The 21,998-nt window shown below is 41.6% G+C and overlaps 1 protein-coding gene across 2 annotated transcripts in view; it reads right to left on the reverse strand.

Moving 5' to 3' along the window:
• The window catches only part of INTS9 (integrator complex subunit 9), a 70,994-nt gene that overhangs the window by 14,150 nt on the left and 34,846 nt on the right, over positions 1-21,998 (reverse strand). For both annotated transcript variants that reach the window (XM_021392400.1, XM_021392401.1), the window contains exons 10-14: positions 20,128-20,308; positions 17,985-18,045; positions 9,267-9,438; positions 3,741-3,865; positions 2,269-2,436 (exon numbers count right to left, since the gene is read on the reverse strand). In XM_021392400.1, the coding sequence (XP_021248075.1) occupies positions 2,269-2,436; positions 3,741-3,865; positions 9,267-9,438; positions 17,985-18,045; positions 20,128-20,308 (707 nt within the window). The remainder of the gene's footprint in view (positions 1-2,268; positions 2,437-3,740; positions 3,866-9,266; positions 9,439-17,984; positions 18,046-20,127; positions 20,309-21,998) is intronic.

Raw genomic sequence — 21,998 nt, forward strand, 5'->3', positions numbered from 1 at the left:
TGGAAGACAGCACCCCAACCCTCCTATGCCTTATCACCACACTGCAGGTCAAGCTGGAAGCTGAAATCAGCCTCAAGCAGTGATGTCATGAACACCCGCTGAATAAGAGATTGTTCAGTCTGTGATCACTACAAATTTGGCATGACTACTCCTGTAACAAGTTCCCTTGGAAAGAACGATCAACATCTCTTTTTGAGGATGATTTGCATACCTCAGTGCTGGGGAATGGTATCCTATTAACAGCCCTGAATCACAGCCTTGCTCTCATCACAAACGTTCTAATTCTCACAGTTAACACTCTTCCTTCCTTAAGGGAAGGAAGTAGTTCCCTCCCTCTACTGTCCACCAGTGTGGAAGGACAGCACCTTTCTGGTCTGTTTTTGTACCATCTTTACCTTTTTAGGAGAGCCATTATACACCAAGTAGCTTGTTGCATTGAGTTGAGAAGAACAGCTTTGGAACCTAGGGAGAATACCTGGAAGTGGAAAATCAGAAGAGATGTTTCCACTCCCTGAGTAGACAGATAGTTTTGAAGCTAGGACTCCTGCATGAATGGAAATTGATGTATTTGACAGAGGACAAAAAAGGCAGTTTCTGTCAGTATTCCTGTATATGCATCTTTCTGCTTGAACACTCTGAGTTAAAGTGAATGCGGTAGAAACCTGCTTTTCTTTTCTGCATGCTTTTTTGATAACCAGTCCCAGCTTGGTGAATACCACATTGTCTGCCATGCACCCTCCCTCCGACATCCCAGCAGTTCTGGGAAGTGCTATTATTTCCATGTGCCATTTTTACCACCATCTGTAGAAAGAATCCTTTCACTTCAGAGAGATGGCACATAAAAGCCAATGGAGACCTGGAGTTGAGAAACAGGAGGCATGTTCTTACTGGTGCCGAATCCACAAAGCCTTCTGAGCATCAAGTGCAAGAGATCTTGCTGCAAACAGCCAGCCCAGCAAGAGAACCACTGACTTAGTTTTCTGACGCACTCTAGCCCCATGAGTATAGCAGTGCCTTTGGACTAACAAACTCTGCCAGGAAACTCTGCAGTACTCAGTGTCTTTGTGCTCACCCTTTCCACTTTCAGTTGCATTTTATATTTAGACTTGTGCAAATCATCCAGGAGGACTCTGACAGAGCACAAAACTAAATCTGTGACTCCCATGCACCAGCCTAGCTATGATTTAGACAACCCTCTCCTCTACCAGGAACTTCATAATGCATGAGGGTTGGCAAATATTCATTTGTAGCATCTGTGCTGATTTGCATTCTGTTTGCAGGAAAAGCTGGTACCCATCCACTCCACAGGGCTGACAAGGGACAGGCTCACATATAAAGCCTCACTTACACCCTCAGAGTTTAAGGAAAAACCCATGGCTTCAGAGGAATCAAAACAGCAGGTAGGCTGCATGCTGGCTCTCTGATGAAAAGCAGACTTGTATATTAAATATCCAGAGGGCAGTAACACCTTCTTGTAAAATGCCACTGTCATCTTTGATCCAAGGACACCTTTGTGCTGACTGAATTGTTAAAAAAATATTTAATATCATATCTGCTAGAATATGGATCACTCTTTGCATTATGAGCACATTTGTATAAAATGTATGGGCTTAATAAATTATTAATAGACGTTGCAGCCATAAGCAGTCCACATTATAGATGGCTACAAGCAACTCATTACCTGTTGGATTTTGGGAGCCCATAGGAATTAACCATTTATTGAAACTGTTCTAACACAAATGAGCCATTTTACTACGATGTCTTTAACATTCAGCTGAATGCTGCTTATGAAGGGCAAGGGTATTTCTCACAGCAGGTACAGCTGGGGAAGGAGAAAGACAGGTCCTGGCTACTAACTCCCAATTTCTCTCAATCCCTTCCATGGCCCTGTACTACTAATTCAAACTGCAGAGTCTCTGCTTACTCATTTTTAAGCTGGCAATGACTGGTTTTCTTCACAGCGGGCTAGCAGAGATTGCCCTTTGTTCTGTAGTTTGAGACGTGATGCATCCCTGCAAAGGACAATTAACCTGAACATACCTTTTACTTGCCCATCGTGTTTTGTTTTTCTCCAATTCTTCTTAATTTACAGAATGAAATTCCCTCTCAGAAACTCTTTCTTAACACTCTACTTGACAGAAAATACTTTGGGTGTTCACAGTCAACAGTAAGTCACAGAGGCAGGGTATGCCTAGTCAAACTGGCTACTGAAATGCAGCTTGACGTATGAGTGCAGGCCACATCTTTTCCCCCCCTTTTGTTACTTACTTCTGGCATGATTTCGATCTTCTCATAGCGTCGCTTATAGGGAAGAGTCAGGACCTCTGCTCTGCGGTAGGACATTGGTGGTGGCTGACAGTCTATCATCAAATCTGTGCGATGAGACTGGGAGGGTGGTGGCTGAGTGTACTGCTCTGGGCAAACTACATGGAGGGGCTGGAAAAGAGGACTGTGGTGACTTACAGAAATGCTTGGTTGATTCTGTGCACTGCCCTACGTCAGTAATTGTTGCCATAAGGAGGTCTGCAGATTGACGGTAGCAAGCTAACCTATTTGTATGAAAACAACATCAAAAAGATGAAATCCAGAAGATCCAATCAGGATTGAAACAAACCATCCAAGGAACAAGCAGTATTTACTTTGTATACAGACAGTGCCCAGAGTAACAAGGCCTAAATTTGTATCTTTAATCACTACATCAATATCAGCAGTCATGTTAGCTGCCATAAGGAGAGAAAAAAATCAAGATGTTCAATAGCATTCTCTTCCAAATGCTTGTCATCTAAATTGGAAGCAAATACAGCAGTGGTGCAGACCATCACAAAATGGCATGGAGCGAGGCAAACGCGTCAAAACACGAGACTGCACAAACATTAGCAAAATAGGCAACTCTGAGTTTTCACGACCTGTCAGCAATGCATGAACAAAGCGTAAACAAGCTGATTACCACAGGGATCACCACAGGATTTAAGGAGGCCAAAGGACATGACAGCGTTTCTGCCAGCTGCTTTGGAAACAGCATTATACCTCAGCAGTCACGTGGAGGAAGAGAAACAGGCAATGGTAATTTCCACCAGTTGGGCAGTGACAAGCCAGGTCACAGAACAAGCAGATAAGATGATCCAGACATTGTTAAGAGGTTTGGAAGAACATGCATTTTTGCATATGATGAGCTGAAGACAGATCCAAGGGAAAAGCTCAGCCAGAAAAAATATGGGGTGTTAATTTAATTATGTCATGAGTCAGAAACGGAATTTCAGTAGAAACAAACAGGATGGATAAGGAGAGGCCATTAAAGGAAAAAATGCCAAGCAGAGACTACATGAAAACTCTGCCCTTCTTCCTAGACAAAGAAGGCTAGATGGTGCAAATGGGATGAGGAAAGTGGTCGACTTGGAAGTAATACACGAGTGGGACTCCAAAGCAGAGGTGCCAAATCAAGGCAAGGATCAAGCGCAGGATTAAGTTACAGGCATGGAGGAGATGGTTAAAGCTGAGGGCACAGAGGATGCTCTGCACTTGGTACACCTTACATTCAGACTGTATCAGACACAGATAGGCTAATTAAAACAAACAGGAGAAAGAACAATGGGAAAGTGTCATTCTGTGTGCTCTCTTATAAAGATCTGTGTGTTATCCTGACTTTGCCATTGTTTAATGTAACAGTCAGTCACAATCTACTTATTTATTTCAGACAAATGTGTGAAGAAACATAAGAAAAGGCAACAGAAATTCATTACCTGGACTTCTTTGAGCAATTTAGACACCTGAATAAAATTCAGTCTTGTGTCAATGGGGCAGTAAACACATTTCATGGCCAAAGGTTGATAAGGAGCCAGAGCATCCAGATAGGAGAAATCTGGTTCTGAAAAGAGAAATGTTGAAAATACTGAATGCCTACTGAGAACAAAGGCACCCGGTTCTCTCTCATTCCACATTCCAGTCTAGACAAGCTGTTTTATAGCAAAGTTAATTCTGTTATAGATTTCTTTTCCCTCCTTCCTTCCCCCACCTGATATTTTCAGTTAATCTGATGAAAATTAACCCCCCAATTAGACTTACCTTAATCAAGCTACAGAGCAATACTATTTCATCTGAACACATTATTGCATGGCTTTTATAACAAATTTAATCAAGGCAGAACCATTATCTCTTATTTTTAATCAGATCCTGTAAAAGAAGGCAAGATGTCTAAGTTTTTGGTATCATGAGGTAACCCAAATGTCAGCTTGTTTTGCACTGTGGCAGAAATGCAGCATAAAGACTCTATCCTGGCTAAACCTGTGTGAACGTCCCTTCCTGCAGACATGTTACCTCCCAACCCCTTTTTCCTTCCAGCATTTTTTTTTTCTAAGTGTTAAGTGGAAAAGCAAAGGTTTATATTTTAATACAACCAAAGAGAATCTGTAGGGTGCTCTCCCACTGAAAGGGCAGGAAATTGGGCCTTTTAGTTATGTCAGCAGAGACAGCTAAGTATGAACTGCAGGCTGCTTACATTAGGGGCTACCCAGAAGCTGAGATGGGCTGTGATAATGTTTTTAGTTGATACCTTTATTAGACCCAGTAAGTCTCAATTTCCCCTTGTACTTTCAGCACTGACTTTGAAAAATGAGACTGGTGGTGTGCCAGGGAAAGCCATGCACTGAATGAACTTTTACTCACACAGAGTAATGCAAGGCGCAATACCGTTTTTACTATTTTTTGGTGTGCGACTGAAAAATGCAAGGTCTGATACGTGACACAGTGTAGGATCCATGAACCCATGGATTAGGAAGCACTTCCGTGCTGGGTGTGGAGTCCTGGCACAGGGAGCACAGAGCTGTGGGGTCTCTTCCCTGGGGATCTTCCAAATCCCCTGGCTGTGGTGCTGGGCACCCTGCTCTGGGTGGCCCTGCTGGGGCAGGGGGGGAATCAGAGGGACCTGAGGTGCCTCCAACCTCGACCACTGTGGAACTCCAGAACCTGGGACTATGGTGAGCACTGACAGAATGCTATGGAAAAGCTTATGCCAAAGAATCAGTGAATCTTGCAACGGTTTGGGTTGGAAGAGACCTTAAAGACCACCTAGTTTCAATCCCCAGCCACCGTCAGGGACACCACTCACTAGATCATTAACTACTCGACATACAGTGTGCAGATTGCCTAATGGGAATGCTGGGAAAAGAAATACTGGTGTTAGTTTGATAAGTAGAGAATGGGACAAAGAGAAGGGCTGACCAGATTTGTCATGCAGACTGCAAGAAATAACAACCTTAACATTCTACTAATGGAAGTACAGCACCCACCATGGTATCTAACATTCAATGCTGGAGCTCATTTGACTGGTAAAGACAAGTTAATTGCTAGCCTCAAAATCCGATGCATCTAAGTATCAGTGGTCACCATGTGGTTGTATTTACCTTGTGAGAACAGAAAATAGCATCAGCCAATGATTGGAACTGTCAAAGGGGCAATTTAACTGAGTTTAAAGCAAGCATCAGTGTAGCTGCCTGGGAACATCAACGTGAGAAATATTAACAAACAATGATACTTGTACAAGAATATCTTATTAGATGCCTCAAAAGCCATGAATTGCCGAACATGAAACAAAACTTATACTGGGCAAAAAGCCATGCTAGTTAAAAGCACGTGCGTTAGTGCCAATGAACCAAAGCCCAAAAACAGTAATGCAAAAAGAGGCAAAAAGTAGCAATGAATAATAAGAATACTGAGAAAGTAGCTAGTTGAAGAATGATCAGTAGTCAAATAGGAATCAATCAGAGGACATTTTAAAATATGTTGGGAAAAAAAAGGAAAAGTCAACCACTCTGCTAGACACGTACGACAAAATTGCACACAGTAAATTAAAGTTATCAGAAGAGAGTTTTCCATCCCATCTGGCAATGTGGATCACACAGATTTGACTGCTTGTTTCTGAAAATGTCATGAGGCTCCAACTACTCAAACTACATATTTTTGAATCAGTAGGTTCAGATAATCTACACACATGCATTTCTTGCTCTAAGTATCCAAAATGGCATCTGCAGTCAATCTACAGTCTCCCTGAACAACTAATGAGGACATAAGTAGGCATGGAAGAGTGAGAAATTCCAATACCCAAATTCTAAGGTCAAAACTGTAACTTTAATACAGGACTTCCAACATTTAAAACATGTGAAAACATAACTGGAGCTAGTTTTAACGTGAGCTTGTGACATAATGCAATTGCTGCTTTGAAGATACTAAAAATCCAGAATTCAACTGCATGATGGAAGACAGTACTCGTCAAGGACACATTTTCTGAGAGAATTACAGGTCTTTAGCTTTTTCCCTAAGACACCTGATTTACAACTGTGTGACACAGTTATAAAATCTTTCACTGTACAGCACTAATGTGGCAAGCATGAGCTGTTTTAAGATCTCCTAGGGAGTTAGTTTTTAACGCACTGTTGTTATCAGAGTGAGAGCAAGAAGTGGACTATTTCTACCATGTTTTCTTCTAGAATTTCTTTGTGGCTCAGTGGAATTCAATATGTTTAATCAATAATCTATTCAATGCTGCCTCAGTGGTAACATTTGCAGATGACACAAGCAAGCAGAGCAGCTCTATACCTCACTCGCAGCTGGTATCCTGTCTTGGCTGCAGCTGCTGAGCTAGTCTGTATTCTCTTACAGTTGTTTTTCACATTACAAATTGGAAAGGTGAAGACTACCTAGCTCCCATGGACTAAAGAAACACTATCATCATTAGTAGGGCTGACTGGCTTGTAGTTTAAAGGTCCTAACTACTAGAAACAATGAGCCCTCAACAGGAAAAGTTAGAACATGATCTGCTGTCACATTCTCCTTCAGTGGACCACATTTCTCTAATAACTCAGGAAATTTTTATCTCAAAACAGAAGCTGGATAATTTAATAATAAAAATCTTGGATCTCAATGAAGTGCTTCAGATTTCCACAGGAGTTACTAAGACCAGAAGAATTAATCTGCTAGGAATTTCTGTAGACAAATAAGTCTTTGTTCCAGCTGAGACAGCCATAAGGAAGTAGGAACATCCTGCTGAGTAGATGTGCCTATGGACAGAGATAGACACTGCAGACAAAAAGCCATAGACAAATTTAAGTAACAAACCACAAGAAGTGCCTGGAATCACTGGCCACTCCAAGGTCACTACAACCAAAATAAATCTCAACTGGAGATTTTCTTGAAGTATAAACTGGGAATAAATCTCAAAGACTGTGACCTAACGTATCCACAAGTTGTTATGCCCTCCATTTGGACACCTTAACAACTTGCCAGGGCCAAATTCTAATAGAAGCCTGTTCTATTTCCTCATTTCATTGAAGGATTAGCTTGATATGGAAAGATTAATTATCTCTTTCTACAAGAAGGCACAGACTAAGATGTTTTGCCATTAAAGACCAGTTTCTGACACCCTCACTGATGGTGGGTAGCACTTTCACAACATGATTAATGCCATTGATTTCCTGAATGTTCACGAAATCACAACCCAGCAGAAGGTGTACATGCTCTGGTTTTAATTGAAGTCCCAAATGGAATAAGAATCACTATTTCCAAGATAATGTATATCTGTACTGCGATTTTACTAATTTCTCTAATTAGGGCATATTTCCTGACATTACCACAAAGGGCAGGAGTGGTGGGTACCATAACATCCACGAAGTTAGTGCAGTGGTATTGTGCACCATTCCCCAGCATAAACACAGTCTAGAGACTGAAGTTTCTTATCTGCTCAGCAAGGACTCCCTTGTATCTTTCCTCCCCTTGCAGGGGGGAACGATGTACTAATTACACATAGCTTAAAATCTATCAATATCCTTTCCAAATGAGTTTAACAGTATCACAATACTGTGACACGTTCTCATACCAATACTGCAAAAGAGTCGAAAGGACTTGCTCATCACTAGCCTAAAATCTACAGTTTAAAAAAAAAAAAAAGGAAAGAAAGAACCCTTTCCCAAATCTGTTTGCTTTAGGAGGCTATGTGCTTCCCAGCAGTCCTATTCACTAAGAAGAGGGGGAAAATAAGCTTAACAGCGGGACTTTGTCATGCACTTGCTGTGGGAGTATGTTTGATCAATTACTCAGCGTTCTCCTCCCCATTTCTAATTATTTTTGTCTTGGTCCAAAATCCACCACAGTTTTATCTGACTGAGAATTATATTTAACGCTTCTCCTATTTATAACCAAGCTCTTTCCACATAAAACTTGCAGCAATGGCTTTAATGATCATGTCTGAACAGTGCCCACTGTAGGGTTCTGTCTGGATGACACACTGGGTATAAAGAGAGGCATGTGGACATAACACCAGTATGAGGGAAGGTGCTGACGCATTTCTAAAGAAGATCAAACTCTAGAAGGCATCCCTTTTGCTAGATCTCTCAGAAGTTTCATGTTCTCTCTTAAATACTTTGTCTTGCTGTTAATGACTGGCATGGCCCTGGGATGCAGCTGCGCTTAGGATCAGAGACCACAGCTCACTCTGAGGTGGACAGCGCCTGATTCATTAAATCCATTAAAATTAGAAACATACTGGGACAAGTGGAAGAACTTAAAAGATGGAGCTGTTGAGCCCCTGGGAGCCTGAGTCATTGAGAAATAGCTCCCCAGGTTCTTAGCTGGAGCTGTACCTTCAGCTTCAGATATAGATGTGCCCGTCAGCTAAAAGGAGTCTGAAAAACAAAGCTCAACCAAAAGACAGCGATGGCATAGACCACTGCTGCTAAGTCTGCATGGGGTGAACACTTACCGACCAGCAGACAGTACAGAAATGCCTCTAGAAACAGACTTTCTGGTTGTACAAGCTTACTAAGGAGTCGAGCAGCAGTCTGAGGTTGTGATGAAAGGCAAGGAGAAGGTGTGAGGAAAGGCTGGTGATTCCAATGGAATATGGAGAAGTGTTTCTCTTTTCCGACCAGCATCGGCTAGGTCTTGCCTGAGCTTAACTTGCAGCCAGCTGCTTCTAATCCAAAAATTAATTTCCTGCAGGCATTTTACTGTTGTGCACAACAAAGGTTTTGCTTGGAAATGGCAAGGATTGACTCTGCATGGCAAAGGTTGGCTCTGCAGGGCTAAAATGAATTAAATGGCACAATAATTACACTTGTCGCTACACTCAATTCTGGGGTCTTAATTTAAAAGAGCTCCTACTGGAGTCAGAAACTTCTGCTCCAGAACAAATGAGTAAAGCTCCTAGGATGTAGCCACACTTCACCAGAGTGCACAACTTATTGCTAATTTGGTAATGATAACCACATTTTACTTACCTGTGAATATAACGGTGTTCAAGCTAGATTTTCCCCATAGCTCCATGAAATGAACCACATCCCCAAATCTTAGAGAGGGATGCCCAGTAAAAATGACACACGGCTGCTTGAAGTCATTGCTGAAGTCTCCATGGATGCTGGGGTAATGTTTCAATTTGTTTGTCTGAATCAGCTGAAACAAAAACACAAATTCAGACATTACAAACTTCTCATGCCTCTATGCTCTGTAATTCCAAGTGCTTATTTACATGTGATTATAAATATTCTACAGGTTATTCGTATTTCATCACAGAGTCCCTTTCTGCATGTTCCTTAGATTTTCCAGTAGAATTAGTCATTACTGTCCTAAATGTTATGAAAAGGAAGTCAGAGCAGGGGGCCAGGTGCCTCCAAGTCCTTGCTCTCATTTCTTTGGTACCAGCAAAGAAACTGAGAGGAAACTGCAAACACTCCCTGCTTAGAGTTTCCTGGAGTGAACAGAGTGCTCAGCTGCCAAATTCAAAACAAGCTACTTTTTCCTATTTGCCATGAGCTCTGGGCACTGACATTTAACCTGGTATTCTTGCATCCCAGCAATACCAGACATTTTGCCCTCAGCAGTATGTTGCTGTGAGTTTCATCAGTGCAAAGGGTTCAAACAAAGCCAAATTCTGTGGAACAGCACAAGAAGGAACAGACTGACTTTTCCTCCCTAACTACCACTGAAATGAGTAATAAGGATGAACAATAAGTAGTTCTTGTCACGAGAGGCAGCAAACAGAGTGTAACATACATGCATGCCCCATGCATGCAGAACAGATTTCCTTACTAAGATAGGGAAGTTTAGTTACCCAGGTGCACTCTGAAGGACAATTTTGCTTTATATCACCTGCCTGTTTTCTTATCTGTAAAGCAAGTTTTAACATAAAAGCAATATAGTTGACTAGTGTGTTGTGCACTCCCATGTAATATTTTCTTGGCAGATATATGTTCCCAACTCCACCATGAAAATAATCTTAAACGTGGTTTTCTTAAAAGTATGTGATTTAAGGCAATGAAATCACATGCCAAACAACTAAGAAAACACCAGGAGCAAGACTTTCTCTGCTGGCCAGTTTTTATAAGAGGAAGGACTCTTTCTCAAAGATCTCTCCATACATTGCTGCCTCCTGCCATGCATTGCAACACTGCCCAAACTACAGAATTCACATATGCAAGGTTCAGCAACACATTTCAGCAACAGTTGTGCACTGAAAACCCAGACATTACCACTAATTAGCAAACAGCACGCTCTTCACTACGTGTCATAACATGATGCGTGCATCATCCCTCTCGAGCTGAAACTCCGTCATTCAAGATGTTTCTCTTCATTGTAACATATTTGATTTTCGAAAGAGGAACTAAAAATGAACATTACAACAAGCAACTTTTCTGGTCTCTCAAAACAGTATGTCATCTCTTCAGATTCTCTTCTACTTGTTACATTTTGCCATGGTAGATCTAACTCAAATCGTGCACCTACGTACATGGGTATGAAAAGAAAACTGACAATTCTGGTACGTCTTTAAGCATCTATGCAACAAATGCTCAACAAAGCACTTTAGAACTTACGGTTATTACACAGTTAGGTTCTTAATTTAATTTAGCATCACTGAACAGAACACCAACCCTATTACACTCAACTTCTAGCTGTCACTACCTAAAGGTATGCTTTGGTGCTAGAACAGATAATGTACAACCTTACCCTCCATGACCTTTCAGTAATTGAAAGCTGATTGCACATAGGTGCAAATATTTGTATCTTTCTCTTTAGAGCTTGATCTACTTTAAATTACTAACAGCAAATATTTTGCTGTGATTTTGCTTGCCATGCATTCTGTTTAAAACCGCTGCGCAGTACCTGGATGACTGGAATTGAATGGGACTGGTATCATTCTTTCTGGGGTTCGGCACAAGTTGGAAATTGTAGGTGGACACGGCCTGTTCCTGCCATGTGGATCCTTGGGCCACAAAGGAGGAAGCTAGGGCACTACACTCTGCAGCTTGCTAGTGACATCAGATTTCTATCTAGACTTCAAAAGGGAAAACTGAAAATAGATCCAGTAACTGCTCTGGCAGTTAATATGCACTCAATCTTGCAAACATTCTTGCAATTAAGGCTGGTAAAGATTTCCGATTAACACATCTGGAGTGCAGTATTTAGAATCTAAACTTAGCCCCAGCGACAAAAACTGCAGGTTAGCAGACAGTGGGCAAAACAAATGTGATCTCATAAAACACTGGCATTTAGAAGAACAGGGAGGAAACGGACCCATGAATCTTTTCCTTTGCCAAAAAGGGAAGTCAAAAGTGCCAAACCGAAGTTGCCAAAGCACTTCCAGTTGGGTGGAGAAGGGGACGATTTCTACTCCAAAGCCCAAATGGGATATGTGACATTCCAGGTCAAAACTTAGTCAGGGACCAGCAGCTACATGAAATACATCTTCACAGCTGCCATTTATGTAACGCTTCTGAAAGTCTCAAACTGTTCTTCCAGCATCCTGATTCTCAGCTTCCTCAACATTAGGCCTATTTGCATACAGCAGCACTAAGATCTCTGCTTCGCCGCTCCACCCGTACAAATGTCCACTGTACATTCATAAACACAAAAACCTGTATCATTATCGAAGCATTATGGCAGCTTCAAGTTCCTTCCTAATACTTTGAAGAGAGACACACCAATTCAATTTTCAGGACTTTGGGTTTTGTGAGCATTTACATTTTTTTTTCAATTTCAGCAACAAAACACTGAGCATAATGCTGTGGTGCCCTGCTTCTAACTGGGGTGCCAACTCAAGAGGAAAAATGGATATGTTGAATCCTCAGCACCATCTCCTGAGGCGTGGTGATGTTTTAACTCTTTTTTTAATAGTTTAATAATAGAAGATTGCTCATGATAAATCCACAGAAGCTCCACACTGCAGCCCACAATCTCCAGCTCTCACAGTTGGATACAGCAGAGGTGAAAGGCTACCCAAACACGTTTAGAGACATTCTACTCACTCCAGTGGTAAAGCAGCTGGTGGATTTTAGTATCTAGAGCAAAGTCTTTTCTAATTACCCTATCAAAAATATATGGAGCTGAACTTGCAAAACAAGTCCAGCAAAATTTCACAAATCATTAAGGGGACTAAATCTGTAACGATCTGCATGGGTCTTTTATACCTACAGATGAGAAGGGTTGTATAAGCACAACCGTCATCACTGTGCCATGTTCAGAGCTCCAACCTACACCAAGCCTGGCCCAGGGCCAATACCTGGCATTTAGTCAGTCCATACTTTCAAAATGGGACTGATTTCTGCAAACAACATTCAGAATGTTTTTCTACATAAAGAACATTTATTGACTGAAAGCTTAAGAGATAGAGGATGGTAAAGCACTGAATTGAGACAAAGGACTGCTGTGTTTTTTTTTAAATCCCAAATGGTTATTATTCCCTTTAAAGCAGTACACTTGATTTACAGGGTCAGCAACTGCTGCTATAAACAGGATAAATCTCTAGAGCCTTCATGTACCTTTATTGAAGTCAGCCAAAATACACTGCCATTTACTCTGTGTGTTTTTGTGTGCTCCGTATCCAGAATTTTGAACAGATGTGGTTCTTATCAATGAATGAGGGATGTGTGGATGACTTTCCCTCCCTCACTCCTTTCATAAGCCCAGTGCTAAAAGGGGCCTAATTCTGTACAATGCTAAACAAAGTATAATACATATGATCACTTTGCTCCAGGTATTTATTGCTTTGAATGTGATATGCAGGAACTGGTACATGGAAGAGGGAAGCAAAGACAAAGAAGATAAATGCTAGCATTTAAGACCACAGAATCAATATTACTCCCTTCCTGGCTATTTTCAGTCAGAAAAATAGGCTTTTCCTAGCAATTTCTCCTTCATGTTGCAAACAGATGCTTAATAAGAGGGCAGTAAACTCAAACTCTTCCTCCACCAGCAAATTGTGATCAATATAAATTACCTTGCAAATATTTCTGTTGCAGCCACTTAGAGAAGCGTGGTAAAGTCTGGATTCACTTATCTCATAGCCTGGAATCAGCTATGTAAACACTGAGCAGAAAGGAGAAGGAGTGAAAGCTTCTCACTGTGCCTTGCGAGAACAATTCCGCTATTCACTTCCATAGCCTCTGCTTGCACAAAAGGGATGGTGCAGAATGTAAAATCCACAGATCTGTGGCTCCTGCTAAAATGGTCAGGGATGTGGCTCATTTAGTGGGCACGGTGGTGACAGGTTAATGTTTCGCCTACATGACCTCAGTGGTCTTTTTGAGCCTTAATGATTCTACGATTCTATGGTTCTAATTCCTTAGCTGTGGCTGTGCCAGGATGGGATCCTGCCGTGCCCTCCTGGGATGTGGTGAAGCACCATGAGTTGGTTCTGGAATACCAGGATAACATAATAACATTTCTAAACAAAATAAGTTATTGATTTACGTTCCACTGCATTCCAGCTAGGCATTGTGGAACCTGAAGCTTTGAGCTCCTCTTCCCCATCGCAACTAATTACTGGCAAATAACTGAATTGCCACTGCTCTGTAAGCATAGAGGTGAGCCATCCACAGAGATCTACCCCTTCCCTGTCGGTTTCTCCACTACATCTCCCGTTTTTCTTCTGAGAAATCACTGGCTGGAATATAGTTTGACTCCAGATCCTAAATTCGCTCCAGCAGCGTCACAGCAACTCCCACCCCAGCGATCACAGAGAAATGCCTTGATAAAGCAGTCCTTTTAGCAGTGCACCAGCTGCACTGGGACTTCAAAAGCTTGTGTGAGAATTTGGACACCCCATTCATATTAACTTTAATAAGAATTGATGTTCAAATTCCACCTACATCTCTGAAGCACTTTAGCCCACATTCCTCGCTCACTACAGAGGGAAAGGATATTCCCTGTTCACTCAGATTGAATGCTAGGAAACAAATTGCCACCCCAAAGAATCATAAATTCTGCACTGTGATTGTGTGGGAGGAGATATGTTGAACATCTACTACTCCATTAAAGAGTAAGTAACCTGGAGGGAATAGAAGTGTTTTGGGTTCTCTGCAGAGTTGAACAGCGTGTCTGGTTTCGTTCACTACAGCAGAACAAGAAATGAGTTCAGAGCAGGTAACATTAATCACAAACCTGGAAATCTTCCATGCAAAGGGAATGAAAAGCTTTAAAAGGCTGAGTATGGAGAGAAGAATAAGATGCTCTTTCATGCTATACATGAGGCACCACTGGAACTCATTGCTGCAAAAGACTATCAGAAGCTTGGAGGATTTTTTTTCCTTGTTTGCTTTTAAATTTGGTTGTACATCTAACAAGAACATCAAATTTCAGGACCAGACAGCATGCTGGGCTGGACCTGTTCCGTGGATAATTAGAAGCTTATTTCCTGGCCTGTCCCTCTCTGATGCATCATGCCAGACACGTTATTAATGCTTGCTAGTAACTGAAAGGCACGTTTGAGTAATTCCTTATTTTCTTCCAACAAGTGAGCAGCTAAGCACATCTTTTCATGATGGACAATTTCCGCAGAGTTTACATAGCACAAGCTCACCATTAATTTGAAAAATGTAAGGCAATTCTCCACTAACAACCTATCCAAAAGAAATGATCGCTCACTGTCTGTTTCTGGGACTCATTAAAAATTTCCTTGAGTGTTAGAAACCAAAGCTGATCACTGTGAGGTCGTGGAGTCACAGATTTTGAAACAGTGTTTACCTATGACAAAAAAGGCTGACTGCTGGTTCAGGCTCCAGCCTAGTAATAGGAAGCCATGAGTCCAGGTCCTTGCTTCCTCCTAGAGTGATGGTACAGCCATGGCCATGTTATTGAGGTCAGGCCTTATATGAAGACCACTCCGCTTGGTAAAACTACACAAAACTACAGCAGCTGAGTCTGGTGTGCAGGGGCATAGCAGGGGAAAAATAATAAATTTGTTAAAGATCGTGCTGAGAAAAGGTAATACAGAAGTTTCACATTATATAAGTTACACATACAGCATTAGCTGCAAGATTTTGCACGGCCTTCCCCTCTCTGTTTGCTCTATCTCTATATTTCACAGGAGAAACCCAGCTCCTCTCCTTGGAAGTAGTATGACAGCATTAAGCCACTACCACTGCAGGTTTCACTGAACCTGCAATGCAACCTAAAGCACTTGAGAATCACCAGAGGAAAAGGTTAATGGTAGCTGTCCCCCACAGGGCAGCAACAAGGAATCAAAAGCTGCAGGTGAGCACTGCTTACCTGACATGGCCGTCTTGGCACTGCGCTGATGAGTGGGGCTGTGTTAGGTGTCAGTCATCTACAGAAATCTCAGTATGTTTTGACTGTTTAAAACCAACCTGTGCAAACTCACAAAACAGCAATCTGTTCTGGTGCTCTCAAGCGTGTCTGAACTTCAGTGATTTATGACCTCAAAAAAAAAAAGCACTAAATGAAACAGCAGGCTTGGTGCTCCTATGCCTGGGTATTAGCTTCCTTTGGTTTCGCTCCTAGGCAAGCTTTTGAAAGTGTTGCTGTGTGCCTAGGGCTACTGCCTGTCAACACACAAACTGGTTTTGCAAAACAGCCAATATGTATCAGGAACTAAAAGTGAAGAGAGCTATTAGGTCACTTAGTCCACCACAGGGCAGGGAAGGGACAGTGCAGGTTACTCCACTTTCAAGTGTTCATACAGCAGCTGTAAGCAACCACCCAAAATGATAATCTCAGTTGTGTTAGATGACTTGCTGTGAAACGTGCAATACTTACTTCAGACAGCAGCTCAGCACTGAAATGCCAAAGGGTGTTTAATAGTTTAATAATTTAAAGGCATTTAATAGTCATTTAATCGTTTGGGAGCCACAAGGGTATGGATGCACACTACTGTGTCGTTTAGGTAAAAATTCAGGAAGCCTTAGGCTGGCTTCCTAGCACTTGTACCCATGGGTCTAGATAAAGTTGTGCATCACATGAGAAAATGCCCCTAGCTCTGTGGGTCATAGCATGGTTTGGCCTTGCCAAGCAAAGCCTGTACCTGTGATAGTCACATTATTCCCTCCGTGCTCTTCGTTTTGTCAGGAGGAAACAGATCCATTATCCACTGCTGTGAGTCCTTTCCTAGATAATTACCTCGATATACATGTAGCACTGAGCATTCAACAGCTAAACAATAATTTGGCAAAATCTCATTATCAAAAAGCCTTGGGAGCATATAAAATGTCCTAAAAATTAGAGGACATAGTTATCACTCTATAAACACAAAGACCCATCATTTAAGATGGCTTAGGGCTTCTCATTTTTGGAAGGGTTTTCACTTAAATCTGCCAGTTCCAGTGTATATAAAAAATGAAAATAAAATTTTGAAGCAATGTCTTAAGAAAAATGTAGGAGTCAGTGAACCAAAGATACTGTGGATCAGCAAGGATACTCTGAACAACAGAAATGCAAGGGAAATTACAAAATATAGCCAGCAGCACGGCTACAGAAACTCCTACTCGGAGATCAAGCCTTGGTTTATTGGATGATTTAATGGTGTGAATGAGATTTTTGATTACAAGAAAGGGGTGCCCTACAATCTGCATTATTCTTGGTAACAGAGCATTCATCATTCATTGTGCATCATCCTTGAAATATATTCAAGCATCTGAAAAGAGCAAGGGCTTCTGGTCAGATCCTACTTCTAACAATGCTTCTGAAGCACCTACAGATGCAGTTTCCAGAACAAGCCCCCGCACAAGTTGCCTCACAGGGGAAAAAAAGCATTTCATCTCTTACACTGCAAAGGCTACTCTCCACATCCCACCAAAAAGTTTTGATCTCATGAACTAAAAGAATTATCTGAGATCACACGCCCCAAGTGGTTCACTGGCTCACAGGAGCAGGTAGGATTTAGCTGAAATCCCCTCAGTCCCATCTCTTCCTCTCCCAGTTGCCTCTCACTTTCTTCAGTCAGAAATCTACTTGTTCCCAGTGGAGGAAATAGGAGATTTCCTTTCTTGATAGGTGAGGTAACTGAAAGCACAAATTACACTGTGTTTATTTAAATGTCTGGATGGCCCTCAAACTATGTATTTTGATGCACAGATGATGCTCCCAGAGTGTAATGCAGGGAAGATCCTCTCTAAAGGCAGGATCCTTACTCCTCTTTTCTTCACTAAGACGCTAGCTCAAGTCATTTCACTTAAAAATTGCCAGTGACAGCACTGCCCAGTGCTTCCAGCTTCAACTTTCTTATATCCACTTTCTATTTCAAGATATCAATTCTCCTGCAGCAGACATCATGGTGCCTGTTTCAGCTAAAGGGGTAGGAGCCGGGATGACTAAGCTGTCTCTGATAACAAGCTCTCAGTTTTACAGACTTTGAAATAAACTGCTTGGACAAAGGGAATATTCGTGGTTGGAGTCTGATAAGAGCAAACATCGATCCATGTGTACGCCTGATAGCCTTCTGCGGGCGAAGAAGAAATACAGGCAAGCATACGTAAGTTATATGCTGAAATAAATATCACCATAATTTTTGAGTTGAGGGAACACCATCGTTCATTCCGCCCCCACGCTCCTAAATTAATCACAGAAGAAGAGGAAAAAAAACTTGGATGAATAATGACACAAAGCTCGGAAATAGTGCTCCTCAGAAAAACAACAGCCACGGGAAACTGCGTTCCTGAAACATACTCACTCTCAGATCTTAACAAACAGCAGGGCTATGGTTTACTTACCTCAGCATGAGGAAAAGGAGGTTCTGGAAGATACACCTTTGTTTGTTTGTTATGACACAACCTTTACAAGAGAAGGAAAATAAGCAGGGTTAAAGAGCTGCAAACATCCTGCAGTATCTGCTGCCACCTACTGTTTAATTTCCTGGAGAAAGCCATCTCCTGTCTGTGCCATCGGGAGCAAAGTCACTAATTTGCTTTGTTGCTTCCCATCTTTCTGATTACAGGACCAACACCTACTGCACACAATGACTCAGTCACAGCCAGATCACTTGGAGAAGGTGCAAGGCAGTTGAAAGCATTATGCAACAGAGCCTCGCTACTGGGGAAAACAAATTTGTAACTAACATTCAGCAAAGTTTCCAAAGCCAAATTATCCTTCAACAGAGAAATTCCACTTACCTCACCCTACTTCTCAGCAATCATTTAGTCCTTTTGTTCATTATAATCTAATTCCCCTAGGCATTTTATTATTGCAGATATAATGCTGGCAAACTGCCCTTCATCCTGGCATAACGCTCACTGTTCCCTGCCATTTTCCATCGATCTTTTACTTTTAAATAGTAAATATTGAAAGTTGTTGATCAGCTCTAGCCAGAGTCCTCATTCACCTTATTACAGAAGATAAACAAAGATTTTTGTCAGAGGTCTGTGTGATGTTACAGTTATCTGTAGTGACAATGTCCCGGTGGCTTTTTCTGGGAAACGCTACCCTTTTCTCATATATTCTTCAATTTAATATAAACTAAATTTAATCAAGACTAAGAGGTATTAAGAATGGGAAATTTCTTTTAAATGACTAAACAGTAGAACTGAAAGGCTGGAATCCCTGAAAATCAGCCCCAGTTCTGACCTCAAATGTTTATGTTACAGGTGTTACGACATCTGTCTCCATTTCCACCTAAGTAAATACCCTACACACAAGTATTTGGAAACTAGCTATAGTGTTGGTGCTGACTTTTGAAGATAAGCCTCTACAGACAAGGAGAATTTAAGTAAATGGTGCCCGAACACTTGGGTGGCTGAATTGTCCCAGCTAGACATAGTAAGCAGAACAAGAGCTTCACTGGCGCACTGCACTCTGAGCTGCCTTACAATCCGCCGGAGGAAGAAAGGAAAGCTCCTCTTAGTTTGTCAAAATTTGGGAGCAATTTCAAGTGGTTGGATTCTCTTTTTCATGGCTCAGAATCACAGACTAACTGAGGTTGGAAGGGATCACTTTCAGACCATCTATTTCAACATTCTGTTCAACCGTGTCCAGGATCGCATCAAGCAACATTTTGCTACCTCCATAAATGGAGATTGCACAACCTCTCTGGTGTTAAACTCCAGTGTTTAACCACTCACTTCATAGTTTAAAAAAAAAAAAAAAAAAAAGGGTGTTTCTTTTGTTCAGATGAAATTTCATGTATTTTAATTTGTGCCCGTTACCTCTTCATCTCTCAGTGGGCACTACTGAGAAGAGTATGGCTCCTTCATCTTAACTTCCTCCCATCAGGTATTTCTACTCATTGAAAACACTCCTCTGAGCCTTCTGTTCTCCAGACTAAAGAGCCCCAGCTCTCTCAGCCTCTACTTATATGAAAGATCATCTTTGTTACCCTGAGCTGTACAACCATATCATTTCTGTAGTGAGGAACCCAGAACTAAACACAGTATTCCACAGGTATCTTCACGAGTGCTGAGCAGAGAAATATCACCCCTCCTGACCTGCTGGTAATGCTCTGTAAAATGCAGCCCAGGATGCTGTTGACCTTTTCAGCAAAGAAAAATTAACGTGGCTCAGCAAAATTAAGCTGGAAAAATCTATTTTCCTTATATACAAAGACCATGGTATCATCTCGGGAGTACTGGATGAGACTTCCAAACAGGCACATTTAAAAGTCACTCAAGTCATGTTTATCATTTAATCATTAATGCAAGTACTAAAAAGCACATCCTATTTGAGTTTGCATGTTCTACAGGAAACCAAGCTTCCCTAATTAAAGAAGATCTACTTACATGAGCACATACACCCTCGTAAACACGTTCACAACATTAATGAAGTATAAATTAGAACATGACAAGCAGACATAGCATACACGTATCTATTTCCCACAGCCAAGTGTGTGAACCGAGCCTGATAAAGCAGCCCTTTAACACCTACCACTCAGCAAAGATCTGGGAGAACTCGAGTGAACTGTTGGCAACAGGTGAGATGAAATAAAAAGGGACGTTGGAGAGTCCAGCAGAGTCAATATACTGATACAGGCACTCCAGCAGATCGTATATTACTCCAGAGGGGTAACAAGGAACCAACACATTTCCTCCATTCCGGACAGTCATAGCTAAGGGAGAGAGAAAAAATGATTAACAGGGTTCAAATTTAAACTCTGAGTTCCTTTAGTACAAGGAAAAGAAAAAATATCTTTAGCATAAAGTACAGAAAAAAAAAACTACTGTACAAATTAGCAGAACATGTTATGCATATGAACTGGGCAAACACTTCTGATTGTTAAATACATTTATTTACTGCCTTCTCCGGGCTTAGCAGAGTGAATGATGATAATACTCTGTTAGCTGGGGGGCACGTAACAAACTGAGCAGATGCAAAACTCCTGACACGAGAGGGCAGTCTTGCACTGGCACAAGAAGGTAAATGCCCAGCGTGACACCCACATCCCACCATCAAAATAAACCCTGCTCCATCTATTACCTGTCCCCCAGACGTAAAGGACAACAGTTCACAGGCCTCAGCTGAAAGCACTCCATGTGGTAAACTGTTCCGTGCTCAGTTTTCATTGTGCTAGATGAATGGCTGAATGTATATGTATTTCAAACAGCCCTCAGAGCTAGAAGTGCGTGAGGGGAGTGCCTTGCCTTTTTAAAAGCTCTAAATATTTTTTAATATAACGAGAACAATTTAAAACCCCAGTAAACTGTAGAGAGCATTGGACACGAGAAAAATATGAGGAAAAGAAAATCTCTGTCATCGAGGTTTATCTGAGTATAAATGCAAGTACAGAGCAAATATTTTGGGTTTTAGCAGAATGAATTACAAAAGTGCTGTACCTTATGGAAAAGAGGAAATACTTTGTCCAGCAATAGCTGCCTCGCTAAGATTTCATCTGTGGTCATGGGGTAAAACCATCCACTGATGTTAATTGCATTGCAGCAGCAGGAACATTATGCGTCAAGGCATTACACAGAAAGCTGTGAAAGAGCCTGAAAATGCACATATTAAATCTCACCGTAATCACTTCCTTGATTTCAGTTATTGACAAGCTTTGATGGGGTATGGATCTAGCACATTAAGGGTCTTCTTGCCCCACCTACGTGTTCAAAGAAGGTTTTTATGGCTGAATGTTTAGAGGTTTTATGGAGTCTAGGGAAATGCACAGACTCCGTAGTGAGATTTTTCACGTGCATTTAGGTGCTTAACTTCTTTTAGGAGCCAGTGCCTATTACACACTGCTCTCAACAACAGTGGCCAAAGACACCTTCTGTATTGGAGCTATATTATACAACATTATCTGCAGCGTAGTGGGTTTACTGTGCAGGTCTTCTCCAAATCACATACAAACTCTACCATCAAAATAATTGTGAATATGAAAAGCAACGCTTTACTTTTTCCTAGAACTTGGGAAGTTACAAAACATCTCAGCAATGTGTTATATTATCCCTCTTACACGGGCAAGTCTAAACGATCCCATCTATAAACAGGATGTGAAGAGAGGAACGAGGAGATTAAGAACGATATTCTCAAAGCCATCTGGGGGCTGAAAGTTAAGCCTCTGGCTCCAGAAGCAGAATTTACATTGCTTCATTATGCACCCAAAAATTCCACAAAGAGGAAAGACAAGTACCTATATCCACAGCAGCAAGAATGCAGCGTGGGCAGAGAGGGGATGCAGAGTGCAGGGTGCAGAAGTGATCAGTGGAAAATGCTAAGGAGTGTGTTTGCACTTCTGCCCTGAATGAGGATGCTGCCTGGAACAGCAGGGTATGTGTCTTCTGGTGATGCACTGGCACAGGCTG

Source organism: Numida meleagris, chromosome 3, assembly GCF_002078875.1.
Source record: "Numida meleagris isolate 19003 breed g44 Domestic line chromosome 3, NumMel1.0, whole genome shotgun sequence".
NCBI lineage: Eukaryota > Metazoa > Chordata > Aves > Galliformes > Numididae > Numida > Numida meleagris.